Source organism: Phascolarctos cinereus, unplaced genomic scaffold, assembly GCF_003287225.1.
Source record: "Phascolarctos cinereus isolate Bilbo 61053 unplaced genomic scaffold, phaCin_HiC Scaffold_8;HRSCAF=390, whole genome shotgun sequence".
NCBI classification, from domain to species: Eukaryota; Metazoa; Chordata; class Mammalia; order Diprotodontia; family Phascolarctidae; genus Phascolarctos; species Phascolarctos cinereus.
This window is the reverse complement of record NW_027556291.1, coordinates 41,909,043-41,922,439: the sequence shown is the minus strand read 5'-3', so window position 1 is coordinate 41,922,439 and position 13,397 is coordinate 41,909,043. Positions and strand designations below refer to the sequence as shown.

Here is a 13,397-nt window from a genome sequence, read left to right as displayed (position 1 = left end):
TTTTAAAACCCCCAAAAGGCCCTGCACACATGCCTTGGATGGTGCACAGCTACACCCCCAGTGTCACTGAGACCTAAGGCCAACTGGGGAAACTCCCCCTTATCTTAATTCAAGATACTTCTGTCTCTACATTTCCTCCCATCTGTCCTTTAGTCTCCAAGGTGAACCTGTATCCTAGGTACCATCCCTAGGTGACCATATATACACATGTCTCAGTTTCTTCCTTTCCCCTGGCTCCTTTTCTGCCTTCAAATATACACGGCTTGCGTACTCTCATTTTCTCTTTCTCTCTTACACACACACACACACACACACACACACACACACACACACACACACACACACACACCCCAACCCCACGAGGACTCACAAATCTGTAGCTCTCAGTTTACCTCAAACTCACCATAGCCAAAGCCAAAGTCACATTGTCTCCCCTAACGAGGAAGACTTTTCTTCTCAATCTTCCCAATTATGTCAATGGTACCCTTGTCCCAAGGGCAAATCAATTAGTTTGGACTCCTTACTTCATTTTGCCTCCTATATAATAACAGCAGTCCCCCAGTCCCATTGACCTTTCCTACCTCACGTTTCTCCTTCCCCCAAGTTCCTGCTGTAACTCCCCTAAGTCAGGCTTAGGTTTCTGCACTTGCCTAACTGGCCTCCCCCCTGCCAATCGTTCCATCCTTCACGATTCCGGATTCTTCTATCAATGAAATAATTACTTAATGCCCCATTTTCACTGTGTCATTCCCCTGCTCCAAAGTTGCCAGGGACTCCATAGTGGCCTAGAAAATAAAATCCAAATCCCTTATCCTAGTAGCGTAGCCCTCTCTAATATGGCCCCCTCTTCTGCCATCTATGGCATAAACTATCCAATCTAGTCAAGATGGTCTCCATCTGTCTTTCTTTGTCCTGGTGTAAAACCCTTCTACAATCTAGCCCCAAAGTACTTCTCCGGCTCTATCAAATATGATCTCCTAGCCAAAATGACTCCAAAGTGCTCCCTGACCACATCTGTGATGCTGCCTCAATAACTGCTGCTCCCTGCCTCACCAAGTTCTGCTCCTCAAGGGCCTCTCCCCCATCAAGCCTTTGCCTATCACTCCAGCCTCTCCCACTCACCAGTGACACACTTTATACCACTTGTTACATACGGCCTCACCGGAGTCATTTGGACACAGCTTATTTCCATCATTAGGCTGCAAAACTGAGATACAAAAATGCCCTAGCTTAGAATGTGGGGTCAGACAGCACTGAGGGAAGGGTAGTATAGCCTTTTATCCTAAGTATAAAAAAGGACTTCCTAAGCCAGTGATGTATTTCTTACCTGAGAACAAACTATTTTCACACATTTTTGAAGCACACGTTGGTCTATCAACTATATATAAACACAGACTTCCAGTACTTAGGTTATTTTTGGCATGCTAATTAGCCAGCCATCATTCTCATGGCCTGAGTAGCAGCATACGTTTATTTCTATGGTGCTTTAAGGTTTACAAAGTATTTCACAAACGTCTCCTTTGTAATTCACAAAACCCTGGTAAGGGACAGCCCAAGGAATATTGCCCCCAATTTTAAAAATGAGGAAATTAAGGCTTAGAAACCTAAGTAACTTATCCAGGACCACCCAGCTACTAATGAGCCCAGGCAGTCTCTTATTGAGTGAGTCTAGGGCTCCTTCTACTCTCCCCTGCTACTACCCAGAGCCAGCTATCCTAAGTAATAAAATGGCAGCTTAAAAAAAGAGTCAACAATTCAGTCTATTTCAAATTAACCTTAGCCTTCAGTCTGCAGATCAAACCGAAGACCAAGGCCTTATTCATGTTAGCACAGCAGTTTGGACTAGATGTAAATGACACAGCAAACTTGAGATTAGAATCCAGATCTCCAGATCTCTGGTCCAATTCCCTTCCCCATCCTCCAATCAGTCCAAATTAGAGTTAGGTTTTGCTTTAAAAATGATGCATATACAATAAAAGCTTACATCTCTCCCTTATTTCCTTTATGTCTCACATCAACCCTGCCAGGCTGTCAAATAATACAACCCTATCACTGCCCTTCTTCCCAGGAGGAAGCTCAAGCTGAATGAGGTTCTCTCCAAATGCCAGGGAGATTTCTCCTCCCTGCTTCCACCCTATACACATTCTTAGGAATTTTTTAGATTCTAGAAAACGTCAAAATCTAATATATTTCCATAGCACAGGAGTTTCTAGGCCTTTTTTTAAAACTATCTCTTGAAATATTTCTTCTCCTTCTTCATATCTTTTCTTTTTCTTCCTTTCTTCTGTCTCCTTTTTGGGCCCACTAATTTTATACCCTTACCATACATGGACACAATCAGGAATTGCTTAATTGACCCTGCTGGTGGCAGGCTATTAATGCTCCCCAAATCTTTCCATGCACACAAAATAGTTTCTATTTTGAAACCTGATTTTCAATCTTGAAGAGGCAGCATGGTGTCATGGAGAGAGAGGTGACCTCTGAGCCAGAAAAACCAAAGTTCAAGTGACACCTCTGACCAATACTGACTAACACAAACTCTTGGCAAAAGTCACTTAACCTCAGTGCTCCAAGACTAGAAGTTGGTGAGAAGGTGCCAACCTGTGTTGGTACAGGGAGTTTTCTCACCCTGGAGTTACCTATACTAATGAAATCATAGGTCAGTCAGTCACCAAGCATTTATTAAGCACCTACTGTGTACTGGGCATTGTGTTAAGTGCTGGGGGTACAAAGAAAGACAAAAGACAGTCCCTGCTCTCAAGGAGAGGCAACATGCAAACAACTGTATGTACAAACTAGATATATAAAGGATAAATTCAAGATAATCAGTAAAGGGAAGACCTAAGAGTTAAGCATGATCAGTAAAGGCTTCTTGTAGAAGGTGGGATTTTAGCTGGGAAGGAAGTCAGGAGGTGGAGATGAGGGCAGTTTGTGAGAATGGCTTAATTCAGGAGATGAAAAAGAGCAAGGAGGCCAGTGTCACTGGATTGTAGCATATGTGGAAGGGAGGAAGGTCTAAGAAGACTGGAAAGGTTGCCCTGGGGCACGACAGGGACACAGGTAATAAAGGGCTTTAAAAGCCAAACAGAAGATTTGATCCTGATTTTTGATCCTGGAGGTCATAAGGAGTCACTTCAGTTTTATGAATAAGGGGAGTAGTGACATGATCAGACCTTCTGCCGATAGGAAGGTTAGGCAATAATAGGAAATATTAGGGAGAGGGGTGGGCTTGAGGGAGATAGATAGTGAGCACCTATATTTAAACCCTAATTTTATCATTTAAAAGTAAAACCAAAAACTACCTACCCACCTCTTAACATGGAATTTTTAAAAACTGCTATATATGAAATTTATATATTCAAAAGAAAGTGATTTTTGCCCACAACTAAGAACAAATCTTAATTACAAGAGATCAAAATAGGGCACAAAAGGATCTAGATGTTCAAAATCATAACACTGCAAGCTAACTTCATTCCAGTTATAAAACACCATGCAAATAGGAACTTACTGTATTTCTATATATGTATATAAAAAGCCGGGGTCCAAGAGACTCTAAACCTGGAAAAAACTAAACGTAGCCTTTCCTTAGGGAAAAAGCCAAAACAAACTAAGGGAGCTAACAGACTCTAAAAAAATAAAAAAACAAAGCCAAAAAGCACTTCTGTAATCCAGTACTCACACAGTACTGCCACTGTATATATTCAGTTTTCTAAAGCCTACTGCCTTCAAATCCATCATTACTAAAAGCGCTTTTAAGTGGAGGAAATAGGGAAAATTGAGCTGGTTCAAAGACTTTTTTCAGCATGTAAGATAACTGGTGAACTGAATTGACTGGAATAAGAATATGGTCAACACAGTTATTTACACTACCAGAAAGAAGCAGATGTACAAACAGAAACCACCCCTTCCTCCCCATGGAAATCCAAAAATTGCTTTTATTTGACTAGGATGCAGCATTTTTTGCTTCAGCTAAAAATCAGCTCGCATTCCTAGAGCACATATTAGCTGAGTAGCAGGAGAAACCAGTCCCTGCTACGTGGCAGGGAGAAAGTAGGCTCACATTAAAAACTGGCCCCTACCTGGATAATCTGAACAGAAACAGGGAGAAGTTAACCATACACTTGTACCAGATTACAAGATACCATTTGGGACATTCTCATTTGCTCAAACAAACCCGACACTCATTGAAAACATCCATCATCATTCCTGCAGGGAAATCTCTCTTCTAGCATGGTTTATTACTAACTCAAAAGAAGCCCACCAAAAGAGCAGCTTTCCAGAAAGTTAGAGGAATACAAACTTGATCTGCCTTTTTATGTAGTTTCCACAATTTCTTCCCTAATATTGACTCCAACAAGCCAGACCTCTGATCCCCAATGGGAGAAGAATTGCTGCAGATGGTTTACCAATTGCCACTCATTTCATTTACTCTTGAGATTACAACTAGTCTCTACTGCAGTTTGCAAATTGAGAATTTGAGAAATCCTTTATAAGATGTTTTCACTAAACTAAAATATAGTTTGTATTAATACTTTTTTGTTGTAGAATCATAGATTTCCAACTAGAAGGGAGCTCAGAGGTCATCTAATTCAACTCCCTCAGAATTTCACCTAGGAAAAAATTGAGGCCAAGAGAAAGACCTGCCAGCCAAGGTCACACAGGTAGCACAGGAGAGCTGGCCTCAAAGCTGGGTTCTCTGATCCCAGATATAGGATTCTTCTTCCTACTATACCATGCTACTAGTCCACCTCCCTAATTTCACAGAAAAGGAAACTGAGGCCCAGGAGGGTTCGGTGATTTGTCAGAGGCCACACAGGTAGAAAGTAAGCAGAAGAATTGGGCTTGGAACCCTGGTCCTCTGACTAAATCCAGAGCTCTGCTCACTGCGCCTCTCCCCTCCCCACCTCAGGCCCCAAGACAGATGCTGTGTGACTACAGACAGAAGATAGCCTCAAAGCACAAAAGGCGGATCACCCACACTTAGCACCGTGCCTTTTGTACATGTGTTCAATAAAGACTGGTTTAACAAACACATTACCCATTTTGGTAATCGTATAAAGGCAGCTCTACCAATATGATTTTCAATTCCTAATTCTATTTTAACATGTCTCAAACTTCCAAATAAGGAGAGAAAAAGCTAAATATAGTCATTTTAATTATAAAAAGGGAAAATGGATAACATAAATAAAAACTACAGATTATGATAAAAAAAATAGTCTATGTAATGCTAACCCTTTGAGCAAGGCTACAACCAACCAAATTATCTGATTTGAGTTTCCCCTTCTCTTCCTGTCCTGGCCCTTCTCTGATGGAGGTGCTAATGAGCAACAGCCATGTGAATGAATACCTTGGCTGAGCCTCAGAGAGAGGAAAGGTAAAGCGCTTGGGTAATTCACAAACTAACTAATCAGTAGGCCTCATGTACAAGTTGATTAATTTATTCCAGCCTCCAGATGCTGAATACATATAACCAGGCAATCACAGAACCTGAAAATAGCAAGGAGGTTTTTTCCCCCCTCAATTATGCCCTATGCCTAAAAAACCCCCCAAGAGTGAAAACTAAATGAAATTAAAATACCTGAACCAGATAGCAACAAAATGAAGGCTTATGCGATGACTCACACTTTATGCCGCTCCAGCTGAGGCAGCAAGCTATGCCTCTGTCAGACTATGGCAGACATGTACCCTGGAACTGTGCTGTTGCCATGATTCACTTTCTAGAAGATTTGGGGCACAGCCATTGGGGACTGCATCTGTGGGGCTTAATTACTGAAGCACCCAAAGGCCTTTGCTCTAGGAGTGCTTCCTCTAGAAGGACCTCTAGAGGACAACCCTCTAAGTAAAGCTCTAGTTCAATTCTTGGGACTTGGGGCTTCAAGCTCGAAAGGACTTTCAGACAGATGAGGAAACTAGAGCAGAGAAAGAAGGAACTTCCCTGAAGGAGATAGAGCAAGGGAATGATAGAGAGGGATTTGAACCCGGGTCTTCTGACTCTAAATACAAGGATCTTTCTACTATACAAGCAGCCTCCCAGTTTTACACATCCAGATGCCCAACACACAAAAAACAGCCTGAGTCCAGCTCCCCTTCAGGAGAAATCAGTACCCAGTATGTGGCAGTTGCTGCGAATCATCAGAATGCATAGGACAATTGAGTCAGATCTTCAAAATAATCAAAATCCAAGTCGTACAGGGTTTCACTGATAACACTTTCAATTGCACTCCAAAGGGGGTTAGAAGACATCATACGTGCTCACATGATTTACACCAATTTACACCTGGAGGCAGCCAATCTGCTAGGACCCGTACCAGCCGAAGTCTCCAAATGAAACTTCAGGGGAGCCTCGTGTAGTACATTCTACTTGAAGTTTTTCTTCAGGAAGGACTAAGGTTCAGTACCATCAGTGTACTAATTATTCAAGCCTAACCATTGTACTTTTTATTTTTTGGTGAGGCAACTGCGGTTAAGTTGAGTTGCCCAGAGTCACACAACTAGTTAAGTGTTAGGTGTCTGAGGATTTGAACTCAGGTCCTCCTGACTCCAGGGCCAGTACTCCATCCACTGCACCACCTAGATGCCCCACTATTGTACATTCTTAACTAACTCTCAGATCTCTCTAGGAAGACAGCCACTCCCTCCAAATAGTCTTTCAGGGCCTCTGATCCAAATGGGCTTAAAAAAAAATTTAATCCATACTATCAAAGTTGCCACCAACCTAACAAAATGGTAATCTGTACACATACACACACCCCACCCTCAGGGAGCACTCCAAATAGAATACTGATATAGGAGTGTCCTGGTAACTTTTGCCTAGGCTCTATTTCTGCTGTCATTATTCTAAGCTTTAAGGGGGGGGGGAGATCTTCTCCCCTGCTTTTCCTCACTTTCTAGTCTTCCCTAATGGCATTTGTCCACTCCATAGCACTCACACTTCAGTTTAAGTACATGCTCTCATCTCTGCTATACGGTAATGCTGCTGGGGGCTGGGGGATGACATATGACATTCAGCCAGGGTCCTTCGGGCTCTGGCTCTAGGAATCCTTACCTAGCTCTTGCTTCATCCCTTAGCTTCAGCCTCCACCTTAGCCCACTCCTCCCTGGTCCTGTTCCTCTTTGAGCTGCCCCCACCCCACCCCCAGCATCTATGCTCTTAAGGTCATCCAACCCCCTGGCCTTTCCCCTCTGACTTAGTTCATTCTCTCCTCTTTTCTAAACACACAATTTCACCAGAACTCTCTACCTCTGGCATCTTTCCTCTTTATGCCACTTGATGTCTCTTATCAGTGTTACTACATTCTCCCTTTCAGGCTGGCACATACTCCAGGTCCCGCAGGTATACAAAATTGATGTTAAAGAAAGCCATAGTCTGGCCCCTGGAAGTCTCATCATTTTCCTTAGATCAGTTAAGATGTTCACATTAATAACTGACCATCTTCAGACACATTTTCTGGGGAGGGAGATATTTTTGCCCCAAGCAAAAAGCATCTGCAAAGATGTGTCAAAGTAGCTCAAAAAGCTCTTAGGAATAGATCATTTAGTTCCTGCTCTGAATTTGTTAAATAAGATACAGATTATGCCTAAATTACTCTATAAACTCTTTAGGCACACATTGCATATACATTCAGTACAAACTCATTTTGCAAATGCAAAAAAAAACAAAAACACACACACACACACACACACACACACACACACACACACACACACGTGTTACATCATTCCTGATGTGATGGGTAGGAAAATAACATAGGGGACATTATTTCATTCACACCATTTTGTTGGCCCTGAAAACCTCTTCTCTACACCGTATGATGGATGTATCTGTGCTCCTTGGGGAATGAGGTAGGAAAAGACTTTTTAACAAACACAAAGAATTGAGGTAAAATAAAGGATAAGGTAAAGAGCTAACATTAGCAAACACCATGCTGAAAATACTCATATTAGGAAAGGAACATATGAAGAAGGTAGGCACAATCTCTGCCTTATCCTTAGAGATAAAGATTTAAGAATTTTCACCACATAGAAAGAAGCTGAGAGACAATTAGTTATAAATCACAAAACAGGGCCATGCTCATTACGTGGTCACAACAGCACTAGGCACACCATGGCCCCTTAAACATATACAACAATATGACAAATGTATCCCTACCAAAAACTTGATTTTTTCATATTTATCACAAAGATGTTAGGAGCTGGAGAAATGTGGTATAAGCCTTAATCTTGCATAAAATAGTAAGGCTACAGTGGTTGAACAAATACACATCTAAGTATTCAGGCTACACGGCATGTAAAGAAAATGAAAAAATATGGTTTTCCATTTAACTATTTAAAAAAACTTATTTCTTCCTCTTCATTTGATTTGTGAAAACCAGAAACACTGAAATGATGAGAGAGGAGCTGTTAATTCTTAGAGTTGTTCTACACCCCCCCCCACCTCCCCACTCCAGCAAAGTTAATACCAAATAACCCCTTGCCTTAATTTCAAGTAGTATGCATTTCTTTGCCATGAGGCCCCCACAGTCAGCTGGTCCCTGTTTCTGTTCCCATTTCCAAGAATATAGATGTCTGATCAATGAAATCTTGTCACAAAGATTGCAAGAGTCCCCTGCAGAGCAGGATAGAAAACCCACAGGAAGATGATTCTAAGATTTACAATCACTTGGTCCCAGCTGTAAATGTCTAAGCAACAGTATGAATTTGTAATCAACTAGACCTTGTGGGAACCTCAAGACATGGCAATCCTTAAGCTACAGACCCAGCTGAGAAGTATGCCTAGCCCCCACCACAAAAAGAAAATGGCAAGTATTTAAAGATAGACTAAAGATAAACAAAATCTTAAAGATTTTCAGGTCCTATGCAGCAATATTTTATTTTTATGTGATTGTAATTAAGCTCCCCTTTGTCCCACTCTTCTGAGAGTAAGCCTCCTAAGAGGCTGAGACCAACAACTTTTTTGGCTCCAGATACCACACTTCTCACTGACATCATATATAGGTATGGTGCTCACTCTTTCCTGCCATTTCAAAGCCCCAAAACAAAACTAGTGGACACGGGAGCAGGGCCAGCCTCACCGCCCACAACCTCCCCAAGACTACTGCAATGCTTTGTTAGTGCCTACAAAAAGAGCCTGAGTCTCAGTGGCAGAAGCCATGGTGATTTAGGGAAGCCTTCCAGTCTTGACAAAAACGTGAGAAGTTGCTATGGCCAGCACCATAAGCACAGTGTAGACTGTACTGTTCAGCGAAGGACACAGCTCCTGGGAAGAGAGCCGTCCACACCTATTTGCTTGAGCCTGCTGGATGGGGCCAAATGAGCAGGGCAGCACATATTATTCCTTAGGGCTTTGTCTTGGCCAACTATTTTTTTAAAATGTTTTCACATAGTATTTGTGAAGTGTTTTTTCACTTTGCAAAATTATTTCCTAACTATAACCTCATTAACTAGAGCCTAGGCAAGATGACTTCTCTTCAGCCATGTAGCTGTAGGAAACACCCTCTTCCTCCTCCTCCTCTTTTTAAAATGAACACTATAAACAGAGTAGACAGTTTCAGAAACCTGTTTTCTCCATGATCTTTGGAAGCATCTCTCCCTAATGCCTGGAAAGTCATTCAGTACCAAAATTAGCACACAATTATCAAGGACAGACAAGATAGATGAGAAGGAAAAGAGAGCTGAGACAAAAATGGCCAGAGCAGTCCAAGAGAGGCAGGTACCCAAAGCAGGACAGGATTAATCACTGGAGTTAAGTTAACAAACTAGGGGAGCTTGGGACTTGTTTGCCAACCATAAGCACAGGATAGCTTAAGTGAAAAGTGAATAAGTGACTCACAAATTAGAAATGGCCTGGAAATACCATTTAAAGGGATTTGGGAATACATTTCCAAAATAAAGTGCCTTCAGAGGTTTTTTGAAAAGACCTGTTGTAAAACACAGGATTTTACGTAGTTTTGAAGGGGCATAACACAATTAATTCTGTGTAGAATAGAAAAACCCATAACAGATCTCAAAGCCCTTACCTGGCAGATCTCCAAATCAGTCAACCCCACCCCAACCCCAATGCCCCCCCATCCCACTCCACTCCTTTACACACACACACACACACACACACACACACACACACACACACACACACACACACACACCCCACCCATTTGCTAGCAGGGAGGAAAGTGTTATTGGCAGCAGCAATCTCTGCCCTGCTGGGCTTCTGGGAAATTAAAAGTAACACCTTGTCCTTAATTGGTTGGCAATTCCTGGCCAGGAAGAGAAAGATATATATTTTTTCATATCCAAACAAAGAAAAAAAGTTTAAAAATATTGGTGATAATATCCCCTAAGGGGCCAGAAAGGTTACTTTAAAAAAGAATTTTTACTACTGGTGGAATAGCCTAAAAATTGTATATAAATATTGGGGTGACAGTACTTAAAGAAACCATGTTAGAGAATTTCGGTTTTCCCTCTTGTGTCAAATATTTGCAAAAAAAAAAAAGTTTTAAAAAATGAAACACGTAGAATAAGATCATTAGGTACAGCAACCCAGGACAACTCACTATCTTTCCCTCCCATCCCCAGAGTTCCCCTATCTGATTGGTATGCAGGACCAACTCCCTCCCACGTAGCCAAACTTGGAGGGGGGGGTTGAGCTAACAGGAGGTCATAAAAGTGAGTGTAATAAAATTAGAAACACGCATACCAAAGGGAAGTACACAAGACTTTTGAATTATCTTTTATGTCACCCATGCCTGCATGGAAAATTCCCCTCCATCAGCATTAATAACTGAATATCTTTTCAATTGTTCCAAGGTTTACATTATTTTCAACATGATCTATTTTAAGTGGGTCATATCTTAATAGATATATACACATATTTTCTCTCACCCTCCCCGCATTCCACCCCCAACTTTTTTTTTTTTTACCATGAACTGAGATCTGCCAAATTCGTAATATCAGGAGAAAGCATAGTAGTAATGCCTTGAAAGAGTCTCTTTGGCTGACTTTCCGTTTCCATTTCACCTAAAACCAGGAAAAAAAATGAACTGTAAAATATATGTGTTTGTTGCTTAATTGGGGTGTCTGGTTTAGTTTGAGTTTTTAAACTAAAGCCTGCAATATTTTTCTGAGCATAGTAATTTTAGAGCTGGTTTCAGCATGTACTCAGATAGAAAAGAAAATCCTACTATCAAAAGCTGACAGCCCTGAAAATTTCCCATTGATTTTCTGTAATATGTTATAGATATGTTTGGAGTCCTTAAATGAAGAGCAGCCCACTGGTTTCCATCATGAAGATTGGGTCAAGACTAACCACAGCATTGAGAAATATCTACAAAAAGCTTGAAGCCTACAGTAAGTAACAATTTATGCCAGATTATATTGGCAAAGAACCCTCCTTGTGCCCACGTCACCACCTGAGTATTCAAATACTAGTAGAAGGCAGACAGGTCAAAAATGGCATAGTTGGTTCAATTTTATCTATATATTTTAAAAATTGCTTAGTGTAGTACTGAAAATTACCAAAAATAGAATTTCAAAAGCAGTCAAGCTTTATGGTGCAGATAATGGTTATTATTAAATGAAGGGTAATATATAAATATATCTCGTATATTACATTATTATATAATAATATATAATTATCCAGCTGCAACTAAGTCAAAATTTTCTCAAAACTGATCACAAAAAAGTTTCTACTATATACTAATATTATTTAACACTTTGCCCCAAAATACAAAAATTGAAAACAATTCAGTAATATATTGTCTTCTCCAAAATAAATTCACACACATGAAAAGCTTGAGACTCAAAAAAAAAAATCTCTTCACTGTGAATAAGTATCAACCATGGATCGATATATATATTTCAGCAAGAAATGTATAGTTCAAAGATTGAAATTTCTAAATGTTCCCAGAGTAAAAACAAACAGTCCAACAAACAAAAATTTTCACTTTTTTTAATAAATGTGAATTCATGTTTTTTTTGCAGCTACTCTAAATCATGCAAACTCATTAGAGTCTGTGTTTTTCTTGTCCTTAACTGACAATAGTTCATTTTAAAATCTACTCCTCTTCATTTTGCAAATGTTCCTAGTCTTTTTATTTTAGTGGACTGCCTAGCTTGTCTGAAGAGCTCCCCCTGCTGTCCTAATTCAGAGTAGCTCTGAAATGAAATATGAATATGGAGTCCAGATTAAACATATTCCACCCTGCAAAGCATAATTTTAATACTCAAATGAAAACTCTCTCTAACATCTTTAAAAAATAATCCTTCAGTATTCTAAAAAGGTCTCTGGGAGATATCAAATACTTATAACTTAAATAAGTCTCTGTGAATAACTTAGAAAATAGAAATCAATATGGGCTACTTTTCTATATTTCTACTTTCTAGGATCTGCTTCTGTAATTTATAAACTACCATCTCTCCGCCACATAAGTAATAAGTAATCAAGTGTGAATACAGATTGATGGGAAAATATCACAAAGATAATTGACAGAATTTAGATTTTATACTCATTCTTGTAAGAAAAATAAACATTTCTTTGAGAAGGAGATTCCATCTTGAAATACTTTGAGAGACAGGAAATCTAGTTTCTAGTTCAAAATAAACTAAGTTTTACAATATCACAAACATTGCTGCATACCTTTCCTTTTAATAGGACCAAGAACACTGGGCCTAATGCAGTTGATTGGGCTTTGACTCCTTCTGCTAAAATATAAAGTTAAAATATTGGCATTAGAAAGACTTGAAGTACTTCCAAGGTACAAGATAAATAGTCTGAAAGCCCACAAAAAGATTCCAATTCTGAAGCTCAGTGCAACCCCAATTTTGGTATCCTAGAATAACAGTCCTGTGCAATGCAAATACCACCTGCACTACTGGCAGGCCATTTTTCCTGAAAAGACAGTACATAATGGGGAAAAAAGGGAAAAAGCCAGGTTTGAAGTCTGATCTAAAGGCTGGCAGCAAGACAAGACAATCTAAAAGAGAAGTCATTACTCAGCTCCATCTTTCTTAAATTATTTAACTTAATTTTCTTAGGGTGGCTACCACAGTCTCTCAACTTTAAGGTTTTCCTCCAGGTTCCAGAATGGTGGTACAAATGTCTATTTCCACAATGAGGCTTTGAGACTGTCTAGGATTACTCTTATGAATATGATGTTTTTAAAGAGATCATGCCATTTTACAGGGTTTCGGATCCAAAGATCATGGAAACCATTCAATTAATCACATAAAAGTAAAAATACTACATAGGATAAAAGAAGAATTTTAAAAGAGATGAGATTACTCTTTTACCAACCCCCTCCCCCTCAAAAAAAATCAATCAATAGAACTTTTGAGCTAGAAAGGACCTTTGAAATAACTAGTCCAACCCTCTTTTTATACAGATGAGGAAACAGAGGAACAGA

General features: G+C 40.0%; 1 protein-coding gene across 4 annotated transcripts in view; it reads right to left on the bottom strand.

Annotated features, from left to right (window-relative positions):
• PABIR2 (PABIR family member 2) overlaps positions 1-13,397 on the bottom strand; it is a 100,518-nt gene that overhangs the window by 56,722 nt on the left and 30,399 nt on the right. For all 4 annotated transcript variants that reach the window (XM_020969777.2, XM_020969776.1, XM_078147868.1 and 1 more), the window contains 2 exons: positions 12,632-12,696; positions 10,917-11,013 (listed from right to left, as the gene is read on the bottom strand). In XM_020969777.2, the coding sequence (XP_020825436.1) occupies positions 10,917-11,013; positions 12,632-12,696 (162 nt within the window). The remainder of the gene's footprint in view (positions 1-10,916; positions 11,014-12,631; positions 12,697-13,397) is intronic.